Source organism: Anser anser (assembly GCF_964211835.1).
Source record: "Anser anser genome assembly, chromosome: Z".
NCBI lineage: Eukaryota > Metazoa > Chordata > Aves > Anseriformes > Anatidae > Anser > Anser anser.
The window spans coordinates 34,587,776-34,605,833 of NC_139723.1; the positions used below are offsets into that span (position 1 = coordinate 34,587,776).

The 18,058-nt window shown below is 42.3% G+C and overlaps 1 protein-coding gene across 12 annotated transcripts in view; it reads right to left on the reverse strand.

Annotated features, from left to right (window-relative positions):
- PSD3 (pleckstrin and Sec7 domain containing 3) overlaps nt 1–18,058 on the reverse strand; it is a 110,221-nt gene that overhangs the window by 20,801 nt on the left and 71,362 nt on the right. For all 12 annotated transcript variants that reach the window (XM_083817052.1, XM_083817049.1, XM_083817044.1 and 9 more), the window contains 3 exons: nt 16,012–16,055; nt 8,869–9,062; nt 6,275–6,345 (listed from right to left, as the gene is read on the reverse strand). In XM_083817052.1, the coding sequence (XP_083673178.1) occupies nt 6,275–6,345; nt 8,869–9,062; nt 16,012–16,055 (309 nt within the window). The remainder of the gene's footprint in view (nt 1–6,274; nt 6,346–8,868; nt 9,063–16,011; nt 16,056–18,058) is intronic.

Genomic DNA, 18,058 nt, shown 5'->3' on the forward strand with positions numbered 1-18,058 from the left:
TTCTCCATGTGCTACTCCTCTTTCCTTAACCTAAGAAAAAACCTTGTTGCATAGTCATGAGAAGTACTGAAGCATGTGAACTGAATGCAGTATGACTAGAGCACTTGCTGTTCCCACTACTTTTTAAATCTTCTTTTTTGTTTTTGGGTGTTTTTTTTTTTATTTTATTTTTTTGGCCTCTTTGCAAGGGAGAGAAGTAGTTCTACTACTTGCCCGACAGAAAAGAGGTGAACAAGGAATATTTGATTATCACAGTAGCTATGGACTATTTGTCTTCACTTCAGGAATCCTTCATGGACAGCTCTCCAACTCCACTACTCAGCTGCTAGTTCCTGCTTGAGTTCTCAGCTCCCACTACTCAACTTTTATTTTTCTCAATTATCTTTGTACTTCCTTCTAGATAGGCCCTCAACAGCAGAGGAGCCTTCCTATCAGTCTCCACAAAATAAATATAGAAACATCATTTAAATCTTGCTTTTGCTATGATACCAAGGAGGCATGATGCTAGCAGTGACTGGTCTGCCAATGCACTGACAGTCTTACGACCCAGCACCATCACATCTTCTTTGCAAATCTTCTTCGATCTGTACCCATGTGCAGCCTTTATTGCAGAAAGGAAAAGGAACCATCCTGGGTGACCAGGTCAGCTCCCAGTTACATCACGTTACACAGTCTCTTTGGAAGCACAGAGCTGTATGTCCTGCAGGAGGGGATAGCTTCTCTGGGCAGGGTCTGCAAACGACAACCACAGTACGGTCCTGACACGACAACGGTACCACTCCTAATAGCAAATAGCGAAAACAGGGACACAAACTCCTCTACGTTGCCGTTATCAGCCTGGAAGCAGTCTTTGATCTCCTGAGTAACAGAAGCTGGGTGAGTGCACAATCACGGTGTAGCCACAAGTTCGGTTTAAGGCCCACCTGACTATAAATGGTTTTCTGAATATAAGGAAAGCCAGAAGCTTTAAGGAAAAAAATCACTTATCGGCAATGCTGCACCTGTAAAAATAATCACGAAATTTCTCAGGGAGAGGCCAAAGCAGCCTGCAACTGACTCTACTGCTCTCCTTTGATGTATCACAGAAATCAGTCTCATCTGAAATACCCACCAAGGGAGTGGGTATGATGGCTGCAACACTCAACAGTAATTCCCTGCAGGTGTCATAATTATTGATCCCTTCACTTGAACACAAGAGTGATGAGGCCAGGTTTAGCAGACAACAGACTGCAGAACACAAAACATGTGCAGGGCCAAAATTAACACCCAGAGAGGTACTCATCCTGGAGAAGAGCTGTTTAACATGCATGAATTGATTCAGAGGGCTTATCTGGTGGTACACAGACAGAGGCTGCAACTAGGCCACTGCTAAGGGCATCTGTGCTCTCACCAGTGAGAAACTGCATTTGCCAAGGCCTCTCCAGGACGTGTTTCAGGGGATGGGGGTCACCAGCTGTGGTGACCACCACTTCCCAGAATGGAGGGCAAAGTATCCCGCTGCTCTGTCATCTTCTCATCCTCCCCTGCAGAGGTCCAGCTAGTGCCAGACCACAACACGATGCTTGGACATTTCGCCAACAAGCCAAGGAAAAGGCAGCTTATCAGCAATATCATCACAACAACCACTCCACTGGGGGCCAGACAAGGGCACCACCCACCACAGATCTGTGGCAGGACTAATGGGAAGGCACCGTTCTACTGATGGCCAAAGCACAGTCTTCAATCTTATCACCTGTGACAAATGAGGTTTTCAAGGTATGGTGGAGAGCTAAGCCAAATACCTCTCCTCTCTCATAGATGGGTCCCAGCAAGTTGTGGAGGGATCTTCAGATCATGATGTACTTTGCCTGCTTCCATTCAGGGCACTCCCTAAACCTTCTTCATGGAAAGTTTGGGGAAGTCCCTAGCCAAAAGGCAAGAACTGCAGGAAGCTGTCCAACACCTGGCCCAGCCCTATCTTGAAGATGAAGGAAGCTAACCCTGAGGTCAAGCCCCCTACATCATGGGTACAAAAGCGGATTTATTTGGTAGTAGCTTTGGGGTAAATGACTAGCTTCCCTATCCAGGGGCACTGAGAAAATTCAAGGCCAGGAAATGAACTTAGATCCCAAAAGCATCATATTCTGGCTTTCCTCAAATTACTGCCGTGAGACATTGACAGCTATTGCCTTGCTTGGTGCCTCCCAGCCTTCTCTGTGAGATGAATTCAATGATCACAACTTGCTCTGGTGCCTAAACCTGTTCCAGAACAACTCCACATTTGGGCAGCCCCAGAAGCAGTCCTGACTCAAACCCCTCCTTATCAAGGGAAAGAGTTCATGATAATCCCTGCTAATCCTCCTGGATCAGCTGGCTGCCGTCTACCTTGACAGCTGGGACTCTGCCAGGTTCTCCAAAAGCACTGATCAGCATACCGGAAATGTCTCCAAGTAGTTGGCCAGCCTCAGAGAAAGTTGGAGGGATGTGAATGCGCTGTCAAAATTCCTCCCCTAAGGCCTTCAACTCTTCTTAACTGGCAGGGAATGCTAGGGGCGCAGGAACATCCATATCTCATATGCCATCAAGGACAGCACATGCTCTGAAGTGCTGGTGTCAGCACGGAGGTGGAGCTGAAATGAGAGGCAGCTCACTAAAGTTAGACCACGACAGCGGCAAGAAATATATGAGGAGCCAGAAAGGAAATGCGACCTCTGCATCGACTGAGGGCTCCTACGAATGCTGCACACAACTACAGGCTAAATTCATCTGTCTCAGACTCCTAACGAATGACTTTCCCGTATTCTGCTGATCCAGAGTCAATGTGTTTCTATATCCATTTTTGGTAGACCAAAGAACGGCAATGGGCTTTTTAATCAGCCAATGTACCCGTGGGTGGATATCTCTGCTCAGTTGCATGTGACAGATGCAAAATTCTTTCTTTCAGAAAGTCTTGTCACTGATCACTTTACATCATTATGGTTTTTTTTTTCCTCTCTCTCTCTCTTTAATTTAATGGAGGAAACACGTTTGAGGAAAGTTACATAAAAATACCTGAAATCCCACATTATAAAGTGCCACATCAAAGAGCCAAGATGTTACAAACCCCAGAGTGGAGTCGAAACATGAAGACCCATGTCATGCCCTGCCTGCCCATAAGCAATTTCAAGCAAGGAAGTGAGGTTAGCCTCCTGTCCTCTCCGTACAAACCTCTTTTCTGTATGCACATCACATCCCATGTCAGTCTAGTGAACAGACATTCTGTCAAGCTCCTACTTTCCAATTTCCTCTTGCTATAAACAAGGGGCAGGAAATTAACCTTGGCCTGAGGATGTCCAGAATCAGGGCCAACATCCCGAACATGTCAAACTTCTCATTTTATATAATATTGTGCAGGCATGTTTAGTTGGCTAATTGTGATAGCTTCCACTGAGCCCCTCCGGTGGCTTCTGTGCTCACTAATTCAGAAACCATCTCTCTCAAATCACTCATTAAAAAAGAGAAACAATATGCAGCACAGTAATTAGCACTGGAGCACTTCCAACTGAGAAAAAAAAAAAAGAGTGAGCACAGAGACCAGACTGCCCAGATAAACTCACCTGTAAATCTCAAATGACCACCATTTAAGGAACCATTCTTGTCTATGGACTTTGACAGCAAAACAAGGAGATGTAGACAGGGATGCAAACAGAATGAAAAGAGAATCAGGCCCACACTACCCAAGGGGGAAATCACAGCTGTTAATATTTATATTAGAGCAGTGTCTTGAGGAAACAGCTGAGCTACAGATGAATACAGAAAGCAATAGTGCAGAGGCTTGTATGTTTGTGTGCGTACAGCACCTAGAACAGTGAGATTTCTCCCTCCTCTGCTTGAATAGCACTCAGTGCAATGAAACTATCATCACACCTGTTTCCTCCACAGATGTATAGATAATGAGAGAAAGAGGGAAAACTTGTGTGTGCACGCACCATACCCAGTAGCAGCACATAATCAGGAGAGAAAGGAAACAGAGCCATGGAAATCCCTTGCCCATGACAACCACCAGAGTTTGGGATTTCTACAAAGAAAACAAGCTGTTCTAAAATGCTTCTGAACTTTATGAAATTAGGAAAATTTCTGTCTCCTGGTATATGTTTACTCCAGGAGTAAACAACAGTTCAGCGACTTTTACTATAACTAGGGTTAGTCTAGCTGTATGTTTTAAAACCCTGTCATTCTCAACTTCTGTGACAGCACGTCACAGCTTAACAGAGCAAAGATTGTTTCAGGGTTGAAGCAAAGTCCTGCTGGACCTTCTGGAGCTGAAGAGAAACCAGATTATGTTTCACTGCTGTAGTACAAGGCACTGCTGCTGAGCAGGGGTTACAGGCACCTCGGGGAGGCCCACAGCTGCCCCACCACTCTTGGAGTGAGCCATTTACCATCAGACCCCTCTGTCAACATTTTTGGCACTAAACTGTAAGTCTTCCTCGTCACTGTGGTGCAGCTTCAGAGAAAGTGGTTTCAGAGTTAGGTGGTAAAGCGCAGCTTTGCAGAGTAACTACCCTGTAATCACTGAATTCAAGTGCTGTGACAAGTGCAGGATACACAAATAACAAACAAACGAGAACAAGAACTCCACCAATGCATTTTGTTCTGCAAATGTGCAGTCAGATGTGAAACTACTCTCTTGTTTTCCAAGGGATGGAGGGTGACAGTGGCGAGAACAAACTTCTGAAGAAAATTTGCATGGTACATCAGCATCTGTACATGTTGCCAAAGGAAGAGTGTTTTTAACTAGTATTCCAGTGATACATGCAGAAGTTTTTAATTACGACTCTAAAATAGATAGCATCTCCAGTTTTTTCCCTTGAATAATTACTACGCAACCCTCAAGGATCAAGTAAGAAATTAATTCATGCGCTGTGGACAAGGAACCTTCTTACTTCTTAGGGAGCCATGTAGCCTTTTCAGGCAACTGCTAAATATGACTTCTTTCAGAAACCAAAGCAGCTGATTCGAATTTACACAGGAAAGGGCAAACACCAGCCTGCCACACAGGTCCCTTTACTAAAATCTGAACGTACTGCCACCAACAGGACCAGAGAGAGGGAAGGGTCATCTGCAATTTGGGAAACTTCGTTCAAGTCTCTTGCACTGGCTTTGAGCATGTCACGCCCAACTTTCAGCCCAAACCTTTTCCTCCTGCCTGCAGATTGTTTTGTCTGCTTCAGCATTTCAGCCCTCTCAAACAGGCACCGAGTGCAGACCATCCACCTCATAAACCACATGCTGTAAGAATTTGATCCAAACTATTCTAATTTCTCTTGAAGATCATACACCATACTGCCTCCAAAGAAACCAACATTTTCAGAAAACCAGAGCAGGGGAGGAAGAAACAACAGTATGCAGTTGAACTTGCACTCCTGACAGTCTCAAAACACATAGGAAATGTAAAAATGCTTTCAATGGAGCAAAATTCTACAATGCAAGGCAATGTGGATGGACACCACCTATTTCAAGAAAATTTCACTTACACTGGGGGTCCAAAAGCCTTAAAAATCTACCTAGCTGCTACCATGTATTTGATTTTGTCAGTTCTCACTCATATAATACATCTCACTTCCCAGAAGAAGTTACAGTTTAAGAATTTTATAGTTAAAACGGTATTATAATACATTTAAGCTTGCACCAAAAGACTCGAAGGGTTTGAGCTGACTTTTTTTTTTTTTAGACTTCTTGCTGGCAGGGAATCAAATTTTTTAGAAATAAGTGTTTCTATCTTGATTTAGAAAAAAAAAATGGTATCCTCCAGTTTTTCTATGGAGCAGATTCCTACCAAGACAGAGCTGCTGTTAAACTGATTTGCAGCTGCTCTTGCAGGCATTGCAGAAAAGTATACTGAGAAAAGACTGGAAAGGAGGACAGCCTTACAGGAGGGTGAAGTCATACATATCAACTGCAGTGTTAAAAAGCAGCTCAGAGGAATGTATGCAAGACACAGAGAGATGATACCGTCTTTGCTGGTGAAGCTGGCTGTTTTGTCAGTCATGAGTGACAGCAATAGTATAAACTAAAACTGACAGGGTGCACATGTGGATGGGGACAATGGGACTGAACTTGGAACTGTGAAATAAGGGAGGGTGTCAATGAGAGGATTCACATCTGAATGTGTGTGTAAACAGGACAGGAGACGGAGAGAAGAGCTATACTGTGTGTCAGAGAGAAAGGAACCTGGAGGTGGGCTGTGAGAGTGAAGATGCCTGCTGCTTTATCCCTCTTTAATTACTTTCCAAAAGAAAGTGATTTCTCCTACCTTCTGCAAGTACAGGACCGTTCCCTTCAGCACAGCATAAAAGGTTTTCCAGCCTCGCTTTCCTCGGGGAGCTGCAAAGAAAACAAATGAAAACCCATTTAACTCAGATCCATTTTTACACTTTGTCTAGGCAACAGGAGAGCTACATTAGTCCTGTGTTAAACCTCCTTTGTACTCTCCTTTTCAAAGGACAATGCAACCCAGCACAGTGCCTGCACATACCTGCTGTGAGATAAAGTAATAAAACAACCCTGACGACAGCCCTGGATTGGATCAGAAAGGAACAGGAGCAATGCAGAAAACAGGCCAGAGAGATCTGGTCTTTGTGCTCTTGCAGGTGAGTGTACCCTGCCCCTGTACAGCTATGTCAGAGCTCTGCGCAGTGGCGGTGTTTTCAGTAGGAAACACCCTTTCTCCATGCCAAAACAGGCTGGCAGTCACTGCTCAGACACAGCTTGAAAATCAACACCTCCCAAGAGCATCCTTCCCTCCTGCAGCTGCTGCACACCCAAGTGGGCACTGAGTGGTCAGATGGCTGCTTCACCCCTCCTCCTGCAGCCACTGGGGAAGCCAAAGAATTGGATGGAGAGGAGAGCCAAATGAAATCCTAAGGAAAAAAAAATCACCCCTCAAGAAACCTGAAGTAGCACTGAAGAGCACAACAGAGACAACATAACCATCCCACAAATTCCCAGGAACAAGCAGTGGAAAAAAAGGTGGGGGAGGGAGCAGGGAGGTGAATTCAGCATGAAAGCTCCAGTTTGAAATTCAGCTCTGGTACAGGGTGAGAAGGCACAGGCTGTACAGTCACAGAGACCAGAAGCATATAAGTTCACTCTCCAAAAAGCACACACCACTGACCAGCATCCACTGACCTCTATACTGAGATTAATACATGACTAAAGCATCACCCTCAAAAAAGCATCTCATTCTGATCTGAAGACACCAAGTGGCAGTGAAGAAATTATTAGTCCCTTGCTCCAGAGGTTAACCGTTCTCATCTTACACAATGAGCATTATTCTTAATTGGCGTTTGTTCATCTCAGCTTCCAACCATTGGCCCCTGTTACGTCCTTCTCCTCTAGACTCGTTAAGTGCTTTAGACCTCAGTAATCCTTTCTTAAGAAAATATGTATAGCATGTAATCACACCACCTCATTAGCAATCCCACACAAGCTGATCTTGGCCCTGCAACAATTACAATAAGAAATGAAATATGAAAAGCCCTGACTTTAGAAATTAGTTTCATTTTACTTGCGACTAGAAAGTCTTAATGTAACTTTTTCAAGAGTTGCATGACAATGAGACAAGCCTCTGATGTATACATGAAATTCTAAAAGCACAGCCCTAATTACATTACTCATTAAGGGATTATCCCAAAAATGCCAATATCCAGTGCACTGAATAATGAGCGATTCTGAATATTTATAATTAAGTTAATAATGGTAACCATATACAATTACTTAAGGTTAAGTAAACAGAAGTCTAATAAAGAAGAACCTATTCAGAACATCCAGTCATCACAAAGAATCTCATCGGTTTGATTACGACATCTCTGCTTGGATTAAGTTGTCCAGCTGCCAGTCTTCAGGTTGAAAACAGTGACCTCCAAATGTACCTTCTAAAATATACTAGCACAATATGCAAATGCAAAAGAGCTTAGCCTAACTACAGAGAGTTGCAGTTAGTGGAAACCAATCACAAAGTTCACTTTTGCCTTCAGAATTCAACCCAACAGTATGGACCATTAGTAGGTGATCATCAATAGCAACTGGGAAAAACACAGATGTTCTGAGTAGCCTCTGCTGTTTCCAAGACCATGAACTGAAAACAAACTGAAGATAAAATCACAGAATCATAGAATATCCCGAGTTGGAAGGGACCAAAAGGATCATTGAGTCCTACTCCTAATTGAAGATAACTGAACAACAAAAGACACACCCAGTCAAATCAAAGGCCTTTGATAATTAGTGCACTAGGAACGGAAGTAGGACAAGAAGGAAAGAGGATAATTAAAGTAAATAACAGACACAGCAAGATTATTACAAAGAAGGGGCAGGGATAAATTGCATGGCATAATTCTGGCTGTTACCAAAAGCTGTTGAACTTGTCGGCTATGTGACCCAAGACTAGGAAAGAAGGGAACACTTAAAGGATTATCCAAGCAGAGATCAAAACCAGCCTTTCTTTAAAGACAGACCTAGAGGGGAAGGAAGATTTGAAACAATCTGGTATAACATAAGGAAAAGGAGAATTATCAAACTACTACACAAGAGCTGTAATTCACTAGAAATTGTTTTCTCTTCTGTAAACCATGCGCTTCATTTTCTTTTAGCACAAAAGATTCACACTGCTTTGCTGTATCATATTACTCATTATGCACATGCATTAGAGTAGCTACAAATGGGACCGAACAATGTAAATCCTGGCCTGATAGCGAGAGTGCGATAATCCAATTGCTTTGTTGTTTGTTATTGCTGCAATTTCCCCTAATGAAGCAGTACTATTTACCTTGAGAACCACACAGTCTCATCATAAGTGGCTCTGTGCAGAGATAACGAGGAAGAGAGATGTTAAGTGTGAAAGATACTTACTTTTCTTTCCATCCATATCTGCATGGATTTTCCTAGCCAGAAATCCAGTTTTATACACAGCAGCATTGGGGTCATGAGGGATGTCCAGAAATGGGTTGTTAGAGTTGCCAATTCGACTTACAGCCTTCGTCTGGTTCCCATTATCTTTTTCATCTGTACCTTCCAAATGAGATTTTTTTTTCTCTTCGTCATCCCTTAACAAATAATGAAAAACAAGAATGAGTGAGCAACTGCCCAGCAAGGTTTCATTTCAGTAATTCTTGCACAGTCCTTGTTAAAACATACTTCCCACTCCATACGGGACCCTATGCAGTGAGAAACCTAGACATGCACCAAAACAGAGAGATTATAGCAAAGCTACAATTCACCTACTTCACCAGCACAGGCCATAGGAGCTGGATTTTAAAGAAAGCCGAAGTTTGCCTTTTACATTCCCAAAAGGCAGGCTTTCAAGAGTGTTCTCTGTCCTCCAGCTACGCCTATTTTTATTTCCACTTATCTGAGTGCTAAAATAGGAAGTATTTGCCTGCTGGGCTCTCCTGAAAGATCTCCAATTTCTCCATGAATTCACATGTAGATGAAAAGAATTAGATTACTACAGATTGCTGCAGCTTACTCCTTAACTTAGCATATGAAACACAGACTCTACCTCCTTTTCTTTATTTTCCTCCCTAGACTAGCATAAAAGTAGTAATTTAAAAATAAAAACTACAGTAGGTGAATTATGTTATCTGTATTTTAGAAACAAAATGCTGCTCAAAATGTTACTTATTAGTACAACATATTCAACACGGCTCTTGGGAACAACAATGCAACCCTTTCAGCAAGTCACAAGCATTGCCTACCTAATGAATGCCTTCGTGCTCGTCACAGCCAAAAGCAAAAAGGATAAGGCAACTTAGAAAATAAAGGGTGTCCATCTCTGAAAACGATAGTTTTCAGAGAAACAACGGGCCACCGAATCTGGCTGCATGGCACATCTGTAGGAATCATAGTTAGTGTCAGACTACAAAGCAGCCTTGTCTCTTTTGAAGTCCCCACACATTCCTCTCCCGGTGACTGCCCAAGGTATGACAGGGAGGCTGAAGGCTGCCATTTGAAGGATATGGTAGAAATGCTTCTCCTAAAACCACCACCTGACAAAAAAAAAATCGTTAACACTTCAGTGCAATGATGGCTACTTGTGGGGAGAAGGTGAAACTTCAAACTGCTGCATTTCACTGGACCCAGATGATCAGCACAGATGGCAAACTTCATCACCCAAAGCAAAATTTCCAAACATGCATACGTTCACAGGTGTTTATCAGACAAGGATTAGCAAAGCATACGTCAATACAAAAGTTCCTCTTACAACATGCTGGAACCACATCTGCTTATGCGAATTACGACCCACAGAAAGATCCTCCAAGGACTGCAGACTATAGGGACTATCAGGTAACATCCCAACCTTTGCTAGCTTCCTGGGGAATTTAGTCTGACGAGATACCAGGGCCACCTGGTACCAGAGATACCACCTGATGTGCCAACAAGGAAACCAAACCCAGAGACACGGAGGCCAAATCAGTGAACACAGCAGTGCCAGGGAACGTTCCCAACTACCTGAATTTGATCACCTCTCATGTTACATCATGCTTGACATGGTCTAAGCCCAGCAGGCTCCCGAGTAACTTTCAGCCGCGGATTCGGAATCAGTATAGCCAAGGACCACTCCGACGGCACCTTCTTTTGGAGGGTAAAACTTTTTGGCAGTATGGATATGGGTGCTAGGCATTGACAACCGTTCTGAGAGCCACAGAAAGGTGCCAGACACTTGATTGAGTTGTAGAGATGTAGCTACAGTGGTGAAACATATCATCATGGTGTGGTCTGGAAAGGTCTTCTGATTAATAAAGGGGGTCAAACTTTTACTGGAAGATCTGATTCCTGCATGGGAGACCAGTCCTTGCGTCTTCCAGAACACCAGTCTGTGTTTTTCCACTTAAGAACATAGATACATGCAATAAACTTTTTGCTGGTCAAAGCAATAAGGATATCCTTGTGCACAGTTTGGTTGAAGCCCTCTCGGAAGCTAAAAAGGGTAGGAATTACAGACTATTTTGGTTGTTCACCGCCTTTCCAGTGCCTACTGCTCTGACTAGCTGGTGGCCAGGCCAGACCACTGTGTGGCACATACTTCTTAAATGTGTCCGTTCCAGGAGCACATTCTTTCCACCCAATTCTCTGTGTATTTCACAGTGCCTAATCCAGACTAAAATCTTTCTTAGGGCACTAAGCACTCAAGCTGATTTGTCACATTTAAGTGCCTTGTGAATTCTGGGATCTCAGCCAAGGACACAGTGGATTTCTCCTTGTCAGCAGAGACCTATTGCAGTAAATGGCTTAGGATTTTTTGGAGTGTGCTATCTTCTTTGGATCCATGGGAGCAAGTTATCCAATACTGATCCTGTCCTCTGGGAACATCCCCGTGCCCTTATCCAAGCAGTCACGAGAGTTGTGATGAGCAGTTACGGGGATCCTGGACAGCCCCAGTGCTGGGGGTGGTGCTCTCAAATTCAGCATCTCTGGGACAGCTAAATTGTCTTCAAAAGACAATTGCAGACAGGGCAGACAAGTATATAATAGCATCTGCTGTCCTGACAAGTGGTAGCAGAAAACAGGCCTTTAAATAGCCCTTTAAACTGAGAGTGGAAATGGGACATCCTTGAGACTCAGAAGCCTCATGCACTTGTTAGACCTGGACACTGACAGTTTGGATGTCAAGATGCATAAGCATTACAGAGAACATGAAGGAATGGATGAACAGCTGAGGAGCCTCTATCTCCCTCTGACCTTGAATACCTAGCAGTAGCAGAGAGAAAATCAGGGGCTCTGGGACCCACTTCTTAAAATGCTTCATTTTACTTTGGCAGTCAAGAATACAAAGAAAGAAGGAGGATTGGGAGGAGTTTCAAAGCAGCAAAACAGTTCAGGTAATGGTCTTTGGTTGATGAATAATACTGGTCATGAATGGAGTCAAGTGGGGACCGATAAAAAAGTACATAAATGCTTCTTTGCATTTTTTCGAATAGAAAACTTACATGACATGGCAAGAAAAAAGACTGGGTTCATCACTTTAAAAGAAACAGCATTTAAAAACATTCCTATGTGTAACATATAATTATACAAATCTGTGGGACAGACAGCATTTTTATCAGGAATGTGACTTGAGAAGCCAATGGAAAGAAGTTCCCCTTGGCATCTTTCCCAAAGGAAGGAGAGAAGAAAGGAGAGCTGGGTGACTACCAGCCATCCCCTCTCTAAAACTAATCATTAAGCTGCAAGCAAGAAACATCCTAGAATTTGAGAAAAGAAATGGTAATTATAATGGAGAGAGATTTCTGGATTTGACCTAGAAAAGGGTGAGATTCAGCACAGATGTCATTATAACCAGCTCAGTCTCAGCATCCCAGGTACTACTGGCTCAAATACAGCCATTTAATTTCTGCAATTTTGTAAACAGCAATTTGGGATTTCATATTATTAATTCCAAAATACTATTCAGTTTATTTTAAGATGATTATTTTATTACTCTTATCACCTGCAGCAGGAGGCAGACATAATATTACAAGCAATGGAGAACAATAAAGTTCACCATCACATTTCCATGTAGACATCGTGCAAACAAAACATATTTAGCTCTGGCACCTTTGAAATCGAGCTCATTTTTCTTATTCACTTGAAGGCTGACAAAGACTGATGCAAAAGCCAAAGGAGGAGTAACACCTACAAAACCTGGGATGTAAAATTATAGACAATGAGACTGAAGGGATGTTAAAAAGTCAGCTAACCAATCTCTTAATATTCATAGCTGGATCCATTCTTCGTAATCCATTCTAGACAGATACTTGTAAAAACAGTTCACGAAAACCTCCAGTGAAAGGACTTTCATAGCTTGTCCTGGTAAAGCTACTTCCTGGTTTACAAGAATTATTGCCAGAAAGTTTTTTTTTTTTTAACGTTTAACATCAAATTCCCTTATTTCAAATATAAGCCCATCCACAATGGGTGTGAAGAATAATTCACACCTTTCTCTGCAACAGCCATTATACCCTGAAAAGAATACACCCAGGTCCCTCTCATCAGTGTTATCTTTTCTCAACATTCATATTCACAGGATCTTGAATTCATTTAGTCTTCCAGGTGATGTCAGGGCAGAACAAGACATTCCCATTCAAGTATGAAAAAAAATCTCATGAAAAAATCAAGTCCCTTGGGGGAAGTTTAAGAAGCATGAGAAATTATTACACAATTATCATGGCTAAATGCACCAAACTGGGGTAGTTCCAGTGACCTCAGCACACTGAAAACAAGATGGATTGGACTAACTGGACAAAACAGTGCCTGGCTTCACTGCAGTCAGTAGGAATTTCTGCCAACAACTTCAGTGAGGCCTCATCGCTACTTTGTGCTTGACCAGTGATTCAAGGAAATGAACTACAGACCAACAGAGAGGAGAGATCTACAGTGGTATGCAGTGCAGAGGAAACATGGAATGGGATAAGAGACAGAGAAATCATACATATGATGGTCAGTTTTCCCACATTGCTTTACACAAGGCAGACACAAGGCAAGAGGAAACGACCAGTAAATGGCAGAACACTTCCTGGTAGTTCTGTTGTGAAAATTAATCAAAAACCTGGGGGGGTAGGTGGAAGTTTGCACTCAAGAGCTACATTTACCAATTCTCCATGGATTCTGGGTCAGATTTGTCTATTTTATAGATCATGGCATGCGATTCGCTTTTAACCTTTTAGGGAAATGGAACCTGCAAGTACTGCAGAAGAAGGAATTCTAATGTAAATTCTCTTCTGGAGCTGTACTCACGTTTCCTTGTTCATAAAGCATAAACGAATATTTGTCCTACTGAATGCCTACAGAAATAGATGAGGAGAACATCTGCTGATTAAGGTGCCACTTCTTTTGACTACAAATTTGGAATCAATGGTAGCCTTTCCTCTCATGGGGCTTAGGACTAGACTGTAATTCTACGGGAAGTGGACAGCAACCTACTTAGTATGATGACATGCTATCTTGTAATTACTGCGATAAGGATCAGGTAGCAATCTTCCCCATCTTGCTCATCACTGTTAGCCGTCCCTGCCTAAGGACTTACAGACAGCCATTAATCCACCAATAATGCATTGCCAGAGAAGCTCTTAAACTGCTTCTTAGCTCATAAAAAACAGCTTTAGATCCTCAAGGGGATTTTAGCTATAAGAAAGGTGTTCCTTCATCTTAACAGCACCATGAGGGAGGTTATGCTGGGTTTTGCAGCCATACTTTCACATTGCCTTACCTCCCAATTCTTCCACAGCCAACTCCATCAGGGGAAGCAAAGGAATACTCTTTGGAAAGGACAGAGAGGACCTTTCTCAGTCTTCTCACGGCAAAACTGACCACAACTCCTTCCCATTCACCTTTCTCCGCAGCAGATCAAGAGACAGTGATTTGCCTTCTCTCTCCAGCTCAGGCAGTCCTGAGGCTGCTTGGGGTTACTTTACACCAACCCACAGCAGTGTAACAGTGAGGAGAAACATCTTCATGCTCCCTCTTCCAGCCATCCCTCTCAGGCCTAAACTAAAGGTACTACCTCTTCAGCTTTGTCCGGAACGAGCTTTGTTTCTCAGCACAGAAAGTAATTTGCACGCAAGTCCCAGCTATCTTCCTGAGCTGCATTACAACCTCATCCCAAAGGCTTATTTAAGATTCTGGTTTCCCCCTCTTCCAGCCTGCTTGCATTTTTTTCCCCCCAAACAATTCATTAGCAATGGATATAGTCTGGACTACGTAAATGCCAAAGAAGTTATTACCTATACAGGACCAGGTCATCTCATAAATCACCTTGACTGAAGCTCATGGGAGCAGAGCCAGGCATGAGCCAGTTCCCACCTGGAGGCTGCCCAAATCGATTAAACACAATATGGTCTCTTGCCAAGAGAAAAATTCTGACATGAAAGTCATAACAGATTCTGCTGGGTCTAAAGTACCTCTGAGAAAGTATCCTGCAAAGCACTCTGATCTTGTGACATGTGAGATTCACACAGCATATTCCAGACCCAACACATGGTTTGGGAGAATGTCTCACCCTGCTTCTTATAAGGCTCATCAGAGGTTGCACTTCCTGGTGATTCTCATTGCCAGCACACCTTCCTCACTACTCTGACATTACCTGACACACTTCCAAACAGGGGCTGAAATCCCAGTTGGGATAACCAGACCCTGTAAGCAGGATTTTATGCCTTGACAAGATATTCACTCGCAGAATGTAAACTTAAGGAAGATCAGAAGCCAGTGGGCCTGCAAGACCTATGGCAGTGGTTAGGACTGCTAGCACAAAAGATGCAGTAGCATGCAGTCTTAGGAAATTGAAGTTTCAGATAGGTAAATCCATGAAGATAAAGACATCATCATTCTATTTTACACCAAAATCCACTGTTCTGCAAGGGGCAAGATCTAAAGCAGACCCTTCTACTCGTTGCTGGCATACCTTAACCACATTAAACCTAAGCACAGAGAAACGTCAATTTAACATGATTAGAAATGGAAGCTCTCTCTCCTTCATTGTTTCAGTAGTTAACAAGTGTTAGTCTGTCAAAGGCAGCTAAGGATAGGGGGATATCAGACTTTGTCCTATTTATCATCTTTCATATTAGGTTGTTGTCAAGTTATCCATAGTTAATCAGGAGACAAACCTAGACAATAAACCAACAGCAGGAAACTCAATCCAAGATGTGTGTTTCTATTCAGTGGTTCTGACACAATGTACTGAAAGATAAAGGGAGAAGTCAACATCTGTTTTATTTATGCAGTCACAGAACAAGAGAGGATTTAATTTCTCTCTTTTCAGGCTGAAGTTTCCTACGAAATGAAATGTCCTCTTTCCTTACAAATGCAATTGGCTCCTGTCACTAACAACTCCCCTTACTGGATAAACAGATGAGGCAGTATTGCCAGGTCATTCATTAACAGAAAAGCAAACTCATTACACACACTGGCTATCTTCTACAGGCTTTGGAGCCCACTCAGATGGTGACACAGGAATTATAAACAGGTTACTACTCAGGTACTATTTTTAAACTCCTAAATCCCATGCAGTATACTTACACTGCCCATTCAAGCTTCTCATTCTTGATTGAATTGTAGAGAGCCTGCAAAGGGAAAGAAAAGAGATGTGGTTATTTTTACCCCTGCTACACATACATTAATACGCTAATGAAAATTAGTAAACTACTACAAGCAAGTGAGCTGCCTCTGATCAAGAAAGTACCATATCTGCTTAGGGTAACAAAAAAGTCTTGAGAATAAATCTTATCTAAAAAGAAAATACCAGAATTTTAGAGTAGAGTCATTTTCTGGAATACGATTTTTGCTGTATTTTTAAATAACAGAATCACAGAATCGTCTAGGTTGGAAGAGACCTCTAAGATCATCTCCACAAGTTTGCAAAATGCACAAGACTACAACGCTACATGTCACTCAAATTCAAGCTCAAATTTCATTGCGGCTACAGTCAGTGAGATTTTTTGCCACTGACTTTAACGGGGCTAAGATTTCATCACACATGCTTACCAATAGAAGTACACCAGGATAGCTATCCAAAGCCTTTGAGCATCACAGACACCTGAATGCCTCCCCCAGTTACACATTCAGACATAAATAAATTCCATTTAAGTGCAAACCAGAAAAATAACTATAAGTAACTTTTGTGTTTGAAGATCAATGTCTTAGACTGCTGTCTGCTAATGTAGTTATTATTTTACTTCACGGGACAAAAGCTAGTAGGCTTGACACCAAGGGTCCCAATTCTGTTGTTGATACCAGCCTGCAATAAAAAGGGTCTGGAGGGTGACTTTAGCCTGGATAGATATCAGACACTTGGGATGAATTTCTTCTGAGAGGAAGCACTTGGATAAGAGCATCCGATTTGTGCTGATATATACAATGGATAAAAGCCTTCTATTACTACAAGCTAATGGAGTTCTTCAAATAGGCCACTTGACTCAAGTGAGGTATTTTGGTATGGAACGTCCCTGATTCTCGCACTTATAGTCCACATTTGTAATTTACCTTATATACATAGCTAGATTTACTCCCTCTGGCACATAACTCCTACACAGCCTTGAAATATGTTAACGTGTAGAAGAACTGTTGATGCACATGATTACCAAAAAGTAGCACATCAAGGATGAACAAATCTGAAAGTCACACACTATAGAAGCTATGACATGCTCAACAGAAACATTAGCATTTAAATAGTCTTAAGTCTGCCCCAAAACAAAAATAATTTGGAAGACTATAGAGTTGAAACTAGTCTTGTGCATATGTCACCATTGAACTTGCAATGGGAATCCCATGAGTATATCCCACTGCTCATCCTGTGATCCACAGACTTCTTTCCGAATCTTGCACAGTCTATTTGAAGATCCGTAATATTTAGCTCTGTGAAAATCTGGTTTCACCAAACCATACACAAGGAGGTCAAACACACTAGTACAACTTGCCTCATGCTGATGCTACACATTCAGCAACTTTTAGGCACCATGTACCATAAAAGTAGGTTTCTCAGAGCAACAGAACAGATATGATCACCAGAAGGAATCATCCCACAGCATACTTTTACCGGCAGAGAGAACTCCCCACCACTAAGAGGGCTTTGCTGTGCTACTCACAGAAATATGATGAAATATTTCCAACTCTGGAGTGTTCTCTGTCTATTTGTATTTAATCTATCTTCTCCAAATTTGTATGAGAAGCTCTGATCCAAAGGCAAACAGCCAGACAAAGGTGAAGGAAAGGGCACTGCTGGCAGTTTGTAGGCAATTTGCTTAATTTTCAGATGAGAGCTAGTAAGAGATTTTAAGAATGCCCTGCAGGAAGAAAAGAAAACAAAGGGCTAACATTTGTCCTACCAAGCAGCCAGCAGTCCTGCAGAATTAGATGTACCTTCATTCTTCTGCACATGCAGAAAAGCAGCACTGATTGCCTTGGGTTGCCTAATACTTCCTATTAGAAGCCACTATATTTCTAATGATTTGGTCAAAGCCCCATTATTATTCTTTGACTTGGCCTCTTCTTCCTACTATTATTAAAATATTCTCCTACAGTTTTAAGCCAAAAATCTACTTCAAAATATAAGGTAAAGGGATAGAAT